We start from the raw sequence: 15,442 nt of genomic DNA, 5'->3' as shown, positions 1-15,442 counted from the left end.
ATCAATGCTAGGGCTGGGGCTATGGCTCAATGGCACAGCACCTGCCTGGCAAGCACAAGGTCCTGAGTTTGATTCCTGGTATCACAAAAAAATAAAGGATATATCAAGACAGTGAATGCCGGGGGTGGGGGAGGTACACACCTGCAATCCCAGCACTCAGGAGGCTGAGGCAGGAGGATCGCCATGAGTTCAAGACCAGCCTGGGCTACAAAGTGAGTTCAAGGCCAGCCTGAACTGCATAGTGAAACTCTATCTCAAAAAGACAGTGAACATACAACAAAGGGGATAGGTGACCACGCACAGGAATAAGTGAGTTTGAGGTAAAATGCACGTGCTTTTAAAGGGTCCATTTCGTTTTGGGAAGTTTAAGTAAATATTCAGGGTTTTTTTAATGGAAAAACTTTCTTTTACCTCCTTTTACTCACATCTTGAATTTGAATGTGTGGATTACCTGAGCTCTGATTCATTACTGGTAAAAATACAGAATGGTAGAGCCACTCGGGGAGACCGCCTGCTGGTCCTTAACAAAGCTAAACACAGCCTACCCCGTGATCTAGCGCCGGCGCTCCTTAGTTGACCGAAGGAGTTGAAAACTGTCCACCGAAAACCTGGGCACAGATGTTTACAGCAGTTTCACTCATAACTGATGAGGCGTGAAAGCAGCCGCCGTGTGCGTACGTGGGTGAGTGGAGGAGCCGACTGCTGCTTCCAGGCTGTGGGATATGGTTCCGCCAACACAAACAGCGGAGCTCGCCGGGCGTGATGGCACAGGCCCGCAGTCCTAGCACTCTGGGAGGCTGAAGCAGGAGGACTGCAAGTTCCAGCCCGGCCAGGGCAACTTAGCAACTGTTGTAGTCAGGGTTTACAAGGGAAAGGATTTAATACAGGACACATACTTGATAGGATTACTTTAGAATAGTCACCCAAAGAGTCAAATGCAAAAGAGTGCAGAAAATCTGTCCACACACTAGACACCCAAGAATCGAGCTGAGGGCCTGGATCCCGTGGCAATGTCCTGCACAGATCCAGCTGGAGGCCTAGAGCCCTCCACAATGTCTCATGCAAATCTGTACCAAGGATCTGCACTGCGAAGGCCCAAAGGTCAGTGGTGGAAGCTAGAAAGTCCGCACCTGTGGGATGAAGGACCTGTGGCAGCAGGCTGAGGGATCTGCACTGGAGCCAGGAAGCGATGCTCAGGTAAGGACCAGAGCTCCCCGAAGAGAACCGCAGCCATCCTCAGTGACAGCGAGGACCCGAACTCCTCTGACAATGAGAATAGCTGACTTCATATCAGGAAAACCAGCACGACAAGCTTCTCCGGGAGAATCAACAGCACCATCTTCCCCTCCAGTTCTTTTTATTTTTGTCTTTTTGTGACAAGGTTTCGGTATGCAGTTCAGGCTGGCCTTGAGCTCACTTTGTAGCCCAGGCTGCCCTCGAACTTGCAATGATCCTCCTGCCTCAGCCTCCCGAGTGTCCAGTTACCCTTTATGCTGTCAGCAACAACCCTCAGGTGGGCTAGGTGTTACAAGTTGACCATCAGTTAATGCACCACAGCATGAGATTGTGACGGAAAACAAAAAATTAAAAAGAAGAAAAAGGCTGGGGCACGGCTCAGCTCAAAAGCTCAGGGCTCGGCGCCCTACTACTAAAGAAGCTCTCGAGGGGTTGGGGATTTAGCTCAGCGGCAAAGCGCCTGCCTGGCAAGCGCAACGTCGTGAGTTCGGTTCCCGGTACCGGAGAAACACGCCCCCCCCCCCAAAAAAAAGAAGCTCTCAGCCCCGCGAAGGCGCGAGGAGTCCTTTGCCCACACTGCCCAAAGAAGCCATTCTGAGCGCTGCGCCGTGTGCTCCCCGCCCGTGAGGCTGTGGGCCCGCAAAGCCTGGAGATGTGAAGAGGTCACTTGTGGCGGAGGCCTGGGGCCGGGGACGAGAGAGTCGGGAAGCACCGAGGGCTCTCGGGGCAGTCAGACTCTGACATTGGAATGATGAAGTCGGGTCATTTATCCATTCGCCAAATCCCGCAGAACCCACAGCTCAGTGAGCCCGAGGGTGTGCACACGAGTGAGTGGTGGCGATCTGAGCGGCCCCTGCAGGACACCCGGGGGGCGGCGGGGAGGCTACATGGGAACTCTGCACGTCCGGGTCAGTTTTTGTGTAAACCTAAAACTGCTCCCCAAAAAAGCTCCTGATGAAAAAAATCCCAAGGAGAAAAGCTTCCTTCCACCTAAGTCCCGCTGCCGCAGTCTCGGCAGGTACGCTGTCCTAGGTGCGAGCCCCGTCCCAGCCTGCGACCTCGCGCGCTGTAGCGCCGCTCCTCACTGACCGCGCGGACGGCGCTCTGGCCGCTCCCAGCGATCCCCCCACCCTGTACCCCCAGGAGGAATTCTCCCACAGTCCCTCCGCGGGAAGCGCTGGTCCTTGAATCTACTTGCAAAGATGAATCCTGCCGGGCCTGGTGGCGCACGCCTGTAATCCCAGCACTCGGGAGGCTGAGGCAGGATCATTGCGAGTTCGAGACCAGCCTGGGCTACAAAGTGAGCTCAAGGCCAGCCTGAACTGCATAGCGAGACCCTGTCTCAAAACGACAAAAAGAAAAGAAAAGATGAATCCTGACCTCTTCGCCATGCAGCTTGTGTAGATGAAGATTTCATTTGGGAAGAGCGATTGTGCTCAGGTTCTCTCGGGAACTCTCCAGACTGCTTTCTCTGTTTTTTTTTTGTTTTTGTTTTTTCTCCGGTACCGGGAACCGAACTCACGACCTTGCGCTTGCCAGGCAGGTGCTTTGCCGCTGAGCTAAATCCCCAGCCCCTCCAGACTGCTTTCTCTAAGACTGCCTGTTTCCCTGAACCAAGGAGCAGCGGGCGGAGAGCGGGGAAGATCTTCAAGGACTTTTCCAAAAAGAGTGACCCGTTTCATCGTATTTACACGAGTATTTATTCTGATTGTGAAAAGCTCTATCCCAAGGGGCCGCAATGATTAATGAACTCCAAAGACATGAGTTTGGGGAACTGTTAGAATAAAACATGTCTTGGCTGAAATTCTTCAGTGTGTTGCTGTGAAAGCCATTTGCTGAACAGATAATGATCCCGTGTATTTTTAAGATTATATTTATGTACTTTTTCAGATTATAAAAATAGTCTTGTTTTTAGAGAATATTAAAAAGACAAAACAAAGAAACCATCTCAACTCTAGAAAGCTGTATTTTTAGACACAATTTTTTTTTCCTTTTTGCTGTTTCAAGTGCACCTGTTGCTAAAATGTATTGGTTGGCTCTGACCAAAGGTTAAGAGTGGAAGGGAAACGTGTGTAGATTTGAATAAAGTCAGGATGTAAAGCCAGCAGGCACTGGAGCACTCTATTTGCAGCTCTCTGTGTATCTAAAATTTAGATACTCTGTGCTCTCTTTGCAACTCTTCTGTGTATCTAAAATTATTTCAAGATAAAAATTTCACAATGCCGGGCATTGGTGGCGCAGACCTGTAACCCTAGCTCTCGGGAGGCCTAAATTCAATAGCAAAAAATTATATATAAAGTTAGGAAGCAAATGACAGGGAAGGGGGAGGGTCCTCAGTTTAGGTCGTGGACACACTGGAAATGCCTCTTCCAAATCAGCGCAAGCAGAGAAGAGAAGCTCCCCACGAGCAGGGAAGGGACTGTAAAAGGGCTCAAGGAGGCAGAGTAGTGCCAGGCGTGGTGGCGCATTAGTACTGTAATCCCAGCACTCGGGAGGCTGAGGCAGGAGGATCGCTGTCTGTTCAAGGCCAGCCTGGGCTACAAAGTGAGCTCAAGAGCAGCCTGAACTATGTAGTGAGACCCTATTCAAAAACAAAGGAGCCAGAGTATAGAGCAAGCACGGCCGCGCCTGTGTTCTCGGAGTGGGACCCTGCCGGGTGGAAGGGGATGGAAGGCGTCGTGGGAGTGGGCCCTCCCTTTCAGAGCGATGGACTCACAAAGAGCACCCTTAAGAGACCTTTTCATATCGAGCACACAGCACATACCAAGTCACTTACTGAGGATTTTGCTCCTTGGACAGTTTGTTGTTTTTGGGCAGGCACTGGGACAGGGTCTTGCTGTGCAGTCTAGGCTGGCCCTGCACTCACTACAAAACCTAGGCTGGCTTCAAACTCTGGAGCTCCTCCAGCCTCAGCCTCCTGAGTGCTAGATTATAGGCGTGCGCCACCGCGTCTGGCCCTGGATGGCTTTTGTTAACATAGATCTCTGAGCCATGTCTGTCTGCTGTAGCGTTTACCAGCTACACTCGTGCTGGAGGCAGTGGGTTTTTTGTGTGTTTGTTTGTTTTTTGTCTTTTTGAGACAGGGTCTCGCTATGTCGTTCAGACTGGCCTTGAGCTCACTTTTGAGCCCAGGCTGGCCTTGAGCTTGCAGCGATCCTCCTGCCTCAGCCTCCGGAGTGCTGGGATTACAGGCGAGCGCCACCAGGCCCAGCTGGAGGCTGTGTTTTAGTGAAGGAAATGCGGGTGAGCACCCTGTGGCTCTCAACACAGTGTTCGTGTGTCCTAACATCATGTAACTGCTCAGACCTTTCCTGGAAAACACATTACCGGAATAGTAACCCTAGAACATAAAGAATTTTTCAAAGTGCAACAGGGAGAACCAAAAATCCTACAAAAAATTTAAAAGCGGGACATCTGTTCTCTTTTTTTGACATTTGTTCTTTAAACGTATAAAAACATGTGCAGCTTTACTCATATTAAGAAAAATGCATGTTAAAATTACAGTGAAGCCAGGTGTGGTGATGCACGTCTGTAACCCCTGTACTCTGAGAGGCTGAGGCAGGAAGATCACAAATTCAGGTCATGCCTGGGCAACTTAATGCCTTAAAAAGACTCTGTGTCAACCCAAAAAATAAAAAGAACTGGGAATATAGCTCAGTGTGATGCTCTGAGCTCAATCTCTAGCACCACCAAAACAACAACAACAACAAAAAAAAGAGCACTGAACTATTTCTACCCATTTGACCATCAAAAATTCAAAAGCCAGATAATCCACTCTGTTGGTGAGGTTTCCAGGAAACAGGCAATCTTAGATTATTAGCAGAAATACAAAATGACTCAACCACTATAAAAGAGAATTTGCCAGCATCTAAAGAAACTATATCTGGGGCTGGGGATTTAGCTCAGCGGCAAAGCGCCTGCCTGGCAAGCGCAAGGTCGTGAGTTCGGTTCCTGGTACCGGAGAAAAACCAAAAAAACCAAAAAAACAAAACAAAACAAAACAAAACAAAACAAAAAAAACTATATCTGCCAGACATGGTGGCACACGCCTGTAATCCCAGAACTCGGGAGGCTGAGGCAGGAGGATCGTTGCGAGTTCGAGGCCAGCCTGGGCTTCAAAGTGAGCTCAAGGCCATCCTGAACTGCATAGCGAGACCCTGTCTCAAAAAGACAAAAAAAAAAAAAAAAGAAACTATATCTGCACACATGTACATGCACACGCACACCCTTTCAACATAACAACGCTACCTGTAGAAATGGGAGGCATCCCTTATAATAAAAAATGAATTACAAAACATTAGCAGCTATGTCAGCGTGCCCGGAGGAGGCGGGGAATGAGCCCCGCTGTGCGCACACACCGAGCTGGTGTGGGACGGACAAGGTCTCAGGACAGACCCCGACTGCGATGGGCTTGGCCAGCGTGTGAAGCTCCCCCTAAAAATAAGTAAATAAAAGGAGGATCTCTGCGCGATGGGGCGAGGCTTCCGGGAGACGCTAAGTGAAAGGGGGAGGCGCACAGTGCGCTACCTCCTGTTGTTTAAAAAAAAAAAAAAAGAGGAAGTAAGGAAATGCACATAGATCTGCTTACCTTTAGGAGACAAATACAGGCAAATGCACCGGAAAGCAGTGAAACCGCTCACCTCCAGGAATGGGGATGGAGGGTGAAAGACAGTGACGCTTCTCCGCATTGATTCTGTGTAGACTTTCTGCTCTTATAAACACGGTAATGTGGGGCTGGGGATTTAGCTCAGTGGCAAAGCACCTGCCTGGCAAGCGCAAGGTCGTGAGTTCGGTTCCCGGTACCGGAGAAAAACAAAAACAAAAAAAACATGGATTGTTAAACACGGTAATGTTCTCCGTATAGTTAAAAATCAAGTATAGAAAGGGAGAGAGAATGACCCTGAAAGCGCGTGGCAACGCGCAAACACGGCTTTTCCCGACCTTTTCCGCAGCAGGCCTCTGGAGGGGCAAGTGCGGCCGGGGCTTGAGGAGGCGCGCGGGCCGCGCGGGTCGTGCTGCTTCGCTTTCTTTTGTAGAGTCGGCTGAGATGACTCCAAAGCTACTGTAGGTGCGTTGGGAAGGGCGCGCAGGAGCGCGCTCGTGCTGTCGGGGCTGAGGGTCCCCACGCCAGGAGGAGGAGCGGGCGGGTCACAGAGCAGGTGAAGCAAGGTGCAAGCCAGTCCCTTTGCGGACTGGGCCTGAAAGTATTGGTGCCGACTCAGTTTCCACAGCAGGCCCACGGACGCATCTGTGCCCATACGCGGTACAGCCGGGAGTGTGTGTGTGCGGCGTGCTTCCCAGCCTTGGTCACTGACAGTCTCTGTGGCCCGGGACAGGTCTGCACCCACTGCAGTCCAGACATGCGCACACCTGCCTGCAGATCTGAGTCTCTGCCGCTCCACACGGAAAAGCAGCCAGGGCTCCTTGGAGAAATAGCTGATCGCAGGGCATAGCTAAGCCTAAAACACGATGCCAGATAGTAAAGAAGTGCTCAAAACTAAAGTGAAGGAGATAAGCATGGTGGCGCACCCCTATAATTCTAGCACTCAGGAGGCTGAGGCAGGAGGATTGCCTCAAGTTCAAGGTCACGCTGAACCAGCCTAAACTATGTAGTGAGACCCTGTCTCCAAAAATCCAAACAGTAAAATAAAATGAGGTGAAGGCAGGTCCACAGACATAGGAGCCAGCCTGAAGGGGCTCCCACTGGACAACGCTGGGACGGTCATACTCAAGGTCTATAAAGAGGGACTGAGGATTTAGCTCAGAGGCACAGCGCCTGCCTGGCAAGCGTGAGGTCATGAGTTTGATTCCCGGTACCGGAAGAAAACCAAAGGAAAAAAAAAAAATCTACAAAGAGTGATAAACCGTTCAAACAAAGCAATCTGAGCATCTTTATTTATAATAAATGCATATTAAAATAATAAATGGGAGAAAGGGTAGCACTCTCCCTTCTAGGAGAATGCCAGGGGCTAATCAGTAAATGTGCTCTAGGACTGGGAAATCACTGCAGCATAAGCAGCTTCAGTTCAGAATCAGGAAGGCAGGAGGATCGTTGCAAGTTCGAGACCAGCCTGGGCTACAAAGTGAGCTCAAGGCCAACCTGAACTGCATAGCGAGACCCTGTCTCAAAAAGACAAAAAAAAAAGAATCAGGAATGGACCCAGGCATGATGATGCGCATCTGTCATCCCAGCTCTTGACAAGGCTGAGGCAGGCGGATTACAAATTGAAGCTCAGCATGGACAACCTATCAATTATCTCACAGTAAAAAAAAAAATTAAAAGCTGGGCATGCAACTGTGTGTGCTGATCCTGTGTTCAAGCGCCAGCGCCCTCGCACGCGTGCACACACGCGCATACACGCGCAGGTCGTTAGGGAAGTTGTGTGTGTGTGTGTGTGTGTGTGTGTGTGTGTTACTAGAAACTGAACCCAGGAGCTTGCACGTGGCCCAAGCTCTAGCCCTGAGCCTCGTCCCCAGCCCCAGGGATAGGGGCTTTTGAGGAGGGGTAGGATATTTGCAAATTTGCAAGTGGTGCCCACAGCCTGCTCTTACACGCAAAGGGAAAAACACTGTACAAATGGGGAAATAGGGCAGCATCTCGAGCATCAGCGTTACTGGCACCAGTGGAAGCAGAGGGACAGGACGTGTCTCTAAATGTCATAGCCTGGGAACAACACAAAATAATTTCTGTGGTTACGCACACCTGTTATCCCAGCACTCCGGGAGGCTGAGGCAGGAGGGTCCCAAGTTAGTGCCTAGCCTGGACAACTTAATAACTTAGGGAACCTTGTCTCAAAATTAAAAAAAAAAAAACATAAACAGCATGGAATGTACTTCATTATAAAGTACCTCAATGATGATTGTAATTATTAAGTTATAAGATTAAATATTATAATAGTAGGGGCTGGGGATTTAGCTCAACGGCAAAAGCGCCTGCCTGGCAAGCGCAAGGTCGTGAGTTCGGTTCCCGGTACCGGAGAAAAACCAAAAAAAAAAAAAAAAAAAAATATTATAATAGTAATTATTTATATAATATTCTGGCCAAGAATGCACAATCTAGATTTAATCATGAAGAGCTATCACAAACCCAAAATGAGAATGACTTCATTAAAATTGGATAAGAGATGGCTTTTCTTCAGAAATGTCCATGTCACAAGCAGAGGGTTGTGGTGCGTACCCGCAGTCTCAGCACTTGGGAGGCTGAGGCAGGAGGATCACCACAAGTTCAAGGCCAGCCTAGGCTACATAGTGAGTTGAAGGCCAGTCTGGACTACACAGAAAGACCCTGTTTCAAAACCAATAAATAAATAAGTAAGTAAGTAGGTAAGTAAGGGATTGAGGAAATGTGCAAGTTTAAAAAGGCCAAAAAGACCTAAGAGTTAAATCCTAGACAGATTAGATTCTGCAGGAGAGGGGCGGTTATTACAGAGTACCTTAGCGGGAAATGACAGTGGATTGCTGACGCTGACTCTGGACCACGGCCGTGTGAGGGCGTGTCCTCCTCCTGGGGCAGCACAAGGAAGGGCCTGGAGGTGAAAAGCCGTGATAAGTACAGATTGTTCTTAAGCAGCTGAGGGGAAAACACTGTAAGAGACGCGTGCGGACGGGGCAGAAACGTCAGCAGTAGCTGCGTCTGGGTAAAGGGCTCACAGGTGTGTCTCACACTGTTTTTGTTGTTACATTTGTCTGACTTTGAAATTCTTCCCAAAGAAGAATGTCTTTAAAAGTACAGGCCGGCCGGTCACTGGGAATCTAAATTTCACCTTACCGGGGAGCGCTGTGTTACATGAAACCAGACGCAAAGGACAGGCGTGGTCTGCGCACCCTTACGCAAAGTGCCTAAGTAGGCAAGTTCTTAGGGCAGAGCAAGATGGCAGCTACTAGGGACTGAGCCAAGAGGAGTGGGAGCTTGTTTTGTTTCGCTTTTGCTTTGCTTTTGTTTTGTTTTTTGAGACAGGGTCTCACTCTAATTTAGGCAGGCCTTAACCATAATTACTATATAGCCCAGCCTGGCCTCAGACTCGGCGAGATCCTCCTGCCTCAGCCTCCAGAGTGCTGGGATCCCAAGGGTGTGGCACCATGCTCGGCTAGAACAAGAGTACAATCTAAAGGGTGCAGGGTTTCTGTGCAAGTGATGAAGAAGTTTGGAAGGTGGAGAGAGGTGGTAGTTGCACAACACCATGAATGTACTTAGGGCACTGGATCCGACGTTTAAAATTATTTTTTAGACTGGCATGAGCCCAGCACTCAGGAGGCTGAGGAAGGAGGATTGCTGCGAGTTCAAGGCCAGCCTGGGCTACGTAGTGAATTCAAGGCCAGCCTGAACTGGGAAGCCAGACCCTGTCTCAAAAATCCAAACAAAAAAAGAATTTTAAAATTATATTTTAAAATAAATTTTATGTGACATGTACTTTACACAGTTTTTTTTAAAAAAAAAAAAGGTATTTTGGGAGCTAGGCAGGAGGATTTGGGGGGAGTTCGAGGCAAACCTGGTCTACATAGTGATTTTAATTACTACGTGAATTACGGAATAAGACCCTGTCTGAAAAAACAAGTAAACATCAAAAAAGCGTCATGGGCACGTTTGTTTATCTATATTGTAAAAGGATTCCCTGCAGTTACTTAAATATAAGTGCCCATTTTGGTTTCAATAATTGTAAACAAGCCAGGTGTGGTGGCCCTAACCTGTAACCCCAGCACTCGGGAGGCTGAGGCAGGACAGTCCTTGTGAGCTCAAGGCCAGCCTGAACTGTACAGTGAGACTCTGTCTCAAAAAGACCAAAAGGAGGGGAAAAGGTGAGACATTAAACGGTAAGGGAAAAACAAAAGAAAGGATAAAAGCAAAAATAAAAGGGTGGGCTACTGTGAAGTCACGATAGCGGGCTTCTCCTGCACCTGGCTTCTTTGTGCCCTCCACATCGTGTGGGAGCCGGGAGAAGTCCTGGGAATGGGCTCCTGAGGGTCAGCTGGCTCCTGTCTGGGATCTATTTTTTTTTTTTTTTGGTCTTTTTTTGAGACGGGGTCTCGCTGTACGGTTCAGGCTGGCCTTGAGCTCACTTTGTAGCCCGGGCTGCTGTCAGGATCTTAAAAGAGACAAGTCTCCGCCATTTCTCCAGCCAGCTTTGCCCTCCCTCCTGTGTCACTGTGGAATCTAGAAAACTCTAGAACTACAAAGTGAATAGTAAAGTTGCAGGATACAACACCAGTATACAAAAAAAGCAATTGAATATTTACATTAGTAATTTGTGCATGTTTGTGTACAGATGTTGTAATTATATATACTAACAGTGAGCACATATTAAAATATTTAACATTTAATATTAAATTAATATTAAAATATTGTTTTCTTGTAGCATCAAATATGGGCCCTGCCTAGGAATATATCTGATAAAAGTCATGTAAGACCTGCACATTGAAAATGAAATCCTGGTGTGGTGGTACACGCCTATAATCCCAGCATTTAAGGGGCTGAGACAGAAGGATTGCCAGAAGTCTAAGGCCAGACTGGGCTACATAATGAGATCAAGTTCAGCCTGAACTGCATAGTGAGACCCTTTCTCAAAAATTCAAAAAAAAACAGAAAATGAAAAAACAAGCCAGCGTGTTGGCACATACCTGTAATCCCAGTACTCGGGAGGCTGAGGCAGGAGGATTGCCACAGATTCAAGGCCAGCCTGGCCTACACAGTTAGTTCAGGGGCAGCCTGAACTATACAGACCCTGACCCAAAAAAGAAAAAAAAGAAAGAAAGAAAATGAGAAAACAATGGGGTCAGGGATTTAGCTCAGTGGCACAGTGCCTGCCTGGCAAGCATGAGGTCCTGAGTTCAGTTCCCAGTACCAAAAAAAAGAAAAAAAGAAAAAACAATGCGGAGGAAAATAAAAGAAACCTAAATAAGTGGAGAGACATAAAGTGCACATAGGTCAAAAGATATAATATTGTTCTCAGCTCTGCAGAAATTTTTGATTTAATGTAGTAACAATCCAAATTCCAACAGGCTTTTCTTTTCTTTTTGTGTTGTGGTGCTGGGGACTATACCCAGGCCTTGTGCATACCAGGCAAGTGTTCTACTGCAAAGCTACTCTCACAAGCCCTCACATTTTTTTTTTTTTCTTTTTAATTCTGAAACAGCTCTCATTAAATTGCCCAGGCTGGCCTGTGGCTTGCAGTCATCATCTGCCTCAGCCTCCGGAGTAGCTGGGATTATAGGTGTACCATACTCAGCTAGCAGGCCTTTCTTACAGGATGGGCAAACTGCTTCTCAAATTTATATGAACCAGGCATGGTGACACATGCCTGTAATCCCAGCACTTGGAAGGCTGAGGCAGGAGGATCACCTGAGTTTGAGGCCAGCCTGGGCTACATAGTGAGTTCAAGGCCAATGAAAACTACAAAATAACACCTTGCCTCAAAATTAAGTAATTAGTTAATTAATTAATTAATTAAAATTTATGGGCCGGGGAGATAGCTCAGCAGCACAGTGCCTGCCAGGCAAGGGCAAGGTCCTGAATTAAATTCTCACTACCAAAAAAATAAAACAAAATTTACATGAAAATGCAAAGGATCTAGATGAACCAGAACACAACTTTAAAAAGGAAGGAAAAACACAGAGGCTTACCCCGCTTGTTTTTAAAATTTATGAACTAGCCGGGCATGGTGGCGCATGCCTGTAATCCCAGCACTCAGGAGGCTGAGGCAGGAGGATTGTTGTGAGTTCAAAACCAGCCTGGGCTACAGAGTGAACTCAAGGCCAGCCTGAACTGCATAGCGAGACCCTGTCTCAAAAAGACAAAAAATAAAAATAAAAAACTTTACGAACTACAGTAATCAAGATGCTGCAGTCGGCATGAAGATAGGCCAGTCGATCAGTGGGCCTGAAGAGTCCAGAAACAAATCTGCTTCTGTGAGACCAATTGGTTTTTGCCCAAAGTGCCGACACAATTCAGTGGGGAGAGGTTAATCTCTGAACAGACTGTGCCGGGACGACTGATGCCATGTGTGAGAAAATCCACTTCAACCTTTACCTTTCTACCTTTTACAAAAAATTCACTTGAACGCTGGGCGTGGTGGCGCACGCCTGTAACCCCAGTACCCGGCAGGCTGAGGCAGGAGGACCCTTGTGAGTTTGAGACCAGCCTGGGCTACAAAGTGAGCTCAAGGCCAGCCTGAACTGCATAGATGAGATCCTGTCTCAAAAAGACCAAAAAAAATTTTTTTTAATTTGAAATGAATAATACAGGGGTGATCAAAATGTACTAGGAATATTTGTTTTTGTTTTTGTTTTGTTTTGAGACAGCATCTCATTATGTAGTTTAGGCTGGTCTTGAACTCACAGTGATCTCCTGCCTCAGCCTCCCAAGTGCTGGGATTACGGGCGTGTGCCACTATGCCCAGATGTATTTTTATCAAATGCTTTTATTGCCTCTATTAAAATGATCTCCTGGCTGGGCGTGGTGGCACACGCCTGTAATCCCAGCACTCGGGAGGCTGAGGCAGGAGGATCGTTGTGAGTTCGAGACCAGCCTGGGCTACAAAGTGAGTTCAAGGCCAGCCTGAACTGCATAGCAAGACCCTGTCTCAAAACCAAATCAAAATGAGATGAAACATATTCCCTTCCTTCCAGTTTTCTGAAGAGTATGTACTGGATTGGTACTGTTTTCCTTAAATGCTTGGTAGAATTCATCAGTGACAGCATTGGGACATGGAATTTTCTTTATAGGAAGCTTTAAACTCCAAAACCAAATATAATATAAAAATAGAAGGAAAAAAAAAAAAACTCCAAAACCAGCATATCCAGTTGACACAGGCTTTCATATATTTTGTCTTTATTTTAGTTTTTTTGTTTTGTTTTGTTTTTTTGGGTTTTTTGTTTGTTTTTGGTTTTGTTTTTGTTTTGAGACAGGGTCTCGCTATGCACTTCCAGCTGGCCTCAAACTCACAGCAATCCTCCTGCCTCAGCCTCCCAAGTGCTGGGATTACAGGCGTGCGCCACCATGCCTGGCCCTATTTTAGTTATTTTTGAAGGAAGAGTAAATCTGGTTCCTTTTAGTTTCTCAGTCAGAAGCAGAAGTCCTCACCACTATTTCCTGTTTCACCTAATGTATTGAAATGCCCAGCTGGTCGGTGGTGCTTGACTATAGAAATCACTTCCCTGCAACTTCCGGGAATGAAAGAAAGGCGCAAGGGCCTTGGCAAGGTGCCTCTCCCACATGGTAGGGTTTTGCCCGAACAGCAGCAAACTGGGAAGGACAGCAGTGCGGAAAGAACCCTGAGCAAACGGGGAGCGCGGCGATTACTTCTCTGCGATAAGGAGACGAAGTGATATTTGGCCAGCATTTCTCACTCGAAACCCTTTCTGTTGTTTAGTTTTGGTTTGTTATTGTTGTTGAGACAGAATCTCATGATATATAGCTCACCAGGCCTCAGGCTCACTCTATAGCCCGGCCTGGCCTCTTAACTCGAGATCCTCCTGCCTCAGCCTCTGGAGGGCATGGATTCCAGGCGTGCGTCACCACGCCCTGCACACTTTAACTTCAGAGTGAAGGGTAAGCGTGAGAGGTGAGGCATAGAGAGACCTGAGAGACTGGCTCTTGAGGAGAGCTGTGGGAGAAGGCGGTGATGGCTGGGGCAAGACTCTAGACCCCTGGGGCGGCTCCCTGCCGCGGGGCCTGAAGGTCTCCGTGCCGACACCGGGGTCTGACCAGTGGCATTTGCGGCGCTCTCATCTCATACCGCCCCGTCTCTCTGCCTCTTGCAGGGTTCCTGTCTCAGCTGGTCTCTGACAAGGTCCTGACCGAGTGCATCCGCGCCGGCCACTACGCGGCCAACGTGATCATCCGGCGGAGCGGCTGCACCTTCCCCGAGAAGCCGGACTTCCACTGAGGCCCGCCCGCCCCGCGGACGCCAGCGCCTCGATGTGTAGCCTCCCCGCGGCGTCGTGTGTCAGTGCCTCCCGAATGCCAGTTACCCAGGAGCATACCAATTTTATTTCCTTTTCGATGACTCTGTAAATTCATGTGTATTTAGTAAATTGAACTGGTTTTTTTACATTTCTGCCTTGAATGCAGATGCAATTTAATATAATAGATTTTTTTAAAAAGAAATTAATCCTAACACGTCTATCTTTAGCTTTTTATAAATAACTTCAGAAGTGCGTGTATACACACACAGATAAAGGAGCCACATGTAATCATGGTAGTCAAATAAGTATAAAAGTATACATCTTGCCAAATGATTCCAGATGATCTCTCCCGTGTGCACTCAGTCATGTAATAAACTTCGGATAATTGAGTAATTTCCCAAATGGTAAACTGTATCACAATATTCAAATCATAATCTTCCGCTTACTTATACTCTTTGATTTGATACAAATAAAAACTTGTCATATAGGAATTTTGTCTGTCTTTCTTTGCGCTCAGTGAAACTAAGAAAGAAAGTATTATTTAGCACTGGCCCTGAAATGCTATCTAATTTGCTGATGTAATTAGAAAGCATATACCACATTGAAAAGTAATACTATTGGAGATCAGTAAATCACTCTTGGTTTTTTATTTTCTTTCGATTTCGTTTTCATTTTTGAGATAGGGGTCTGGCTCTCTTGCCCAGGCTGGTCTCAAATTCCTAGACCCAAGTGATCTTCCTGCCTCGGCCTCTTGGGTGCTGGGTCTAGATTTGTCACTCTTTAAAGGAAGACAAAATGTTACAGGCAAATGGCAGCCTGGCCCATGCTACAAGGTAGTCCCAGCTACTTGGGAGGCTGAGGCAGGAGTTCCAGGCCAGGCTGGCAACACAGCAAGCTCCCACCTAAAAATAAAAGCAAACAACAATAACACAAAACCACAGTGAGCTCTGTGGCATTTTAAGTTGTCTCATTCCTATTACCCAAATTCTAAGACATGCCAGAAACAAGAAAGTATGGCCTACACATGAGGCAGGAAATCGACAAAAAAATTGTCTCTTGAGGAAGTCAAGACATTGGACTTAACTAGACAAAGACTTTAAATTGCTTGTATTAATCATGTTCAAACAGCCAAAAAGAAATGTCTAAAGAACCAAAGGAAAGTATGCTGTCTCACCAAAAAGAATGCCAATAATTTAGAGCAGGCTGATCAGGATGACCTGGAGCTCAGAGTCTAAGTTTTATCAACAAAGTAGCCCAATTCAGTACAATCAATGGCACATGAGAAACCAGCTTTGAGAGTTTTGGA

At 47.2% G+C, this 15,442-nt stretch overlaps 1 protein-coding gene across 3 annotated transcripts in view; it reads left to right on the top strand.

Moving 5' to 3' along the window:
* Adk (adenosine kinase) overlaps positions 1 to 14,627 on the top strand; it is a 506,600-nt gene extending 491,973 nt beyond the window's left edge. For 2 of the 3 annotated variants that reach the window (XM_013516884.1, XM_005389928.2), the window contains one exon: positions 13,993 to 14,627. In XM_013516884.1, coding sequence (XP_013372338.1) covers positions 13,993 to 14,117 — 125 coding nt within the window. In that variant the 3' untranslated portion in view covers positions 14,118 to 14,627. The remainder of the gene's footprint in view (positions 1 to 13,992) is intronic. The other variant, XM_005389929.2, reaches the window with a different exon arrangement.
* The last annotated feature ends 815 nt before the right edge of the window (positions 14,628 to 15,442 follow it).

Source organism: Chinchilla lanigera, unplaced genomic scaffold (assembly GCF_000276665.1).
Source record: "Chinchilla lanigera isolate Chin_1 unplaced genomic scaffold, ChiLan1.0 scaffold00036, whole genome shotgun sequence".
NCBI lineage: Eukaryota > Metazoa > Chordata > Mammalia > Rodentia > Chinchillidae > Chinchilla > Chinchilla lanigera.
The sequence above is the reverse complement of the archived record's forward strand: the minus strand, read 5'-3'. Positions and strand labels throughout refer to the sequence as shown.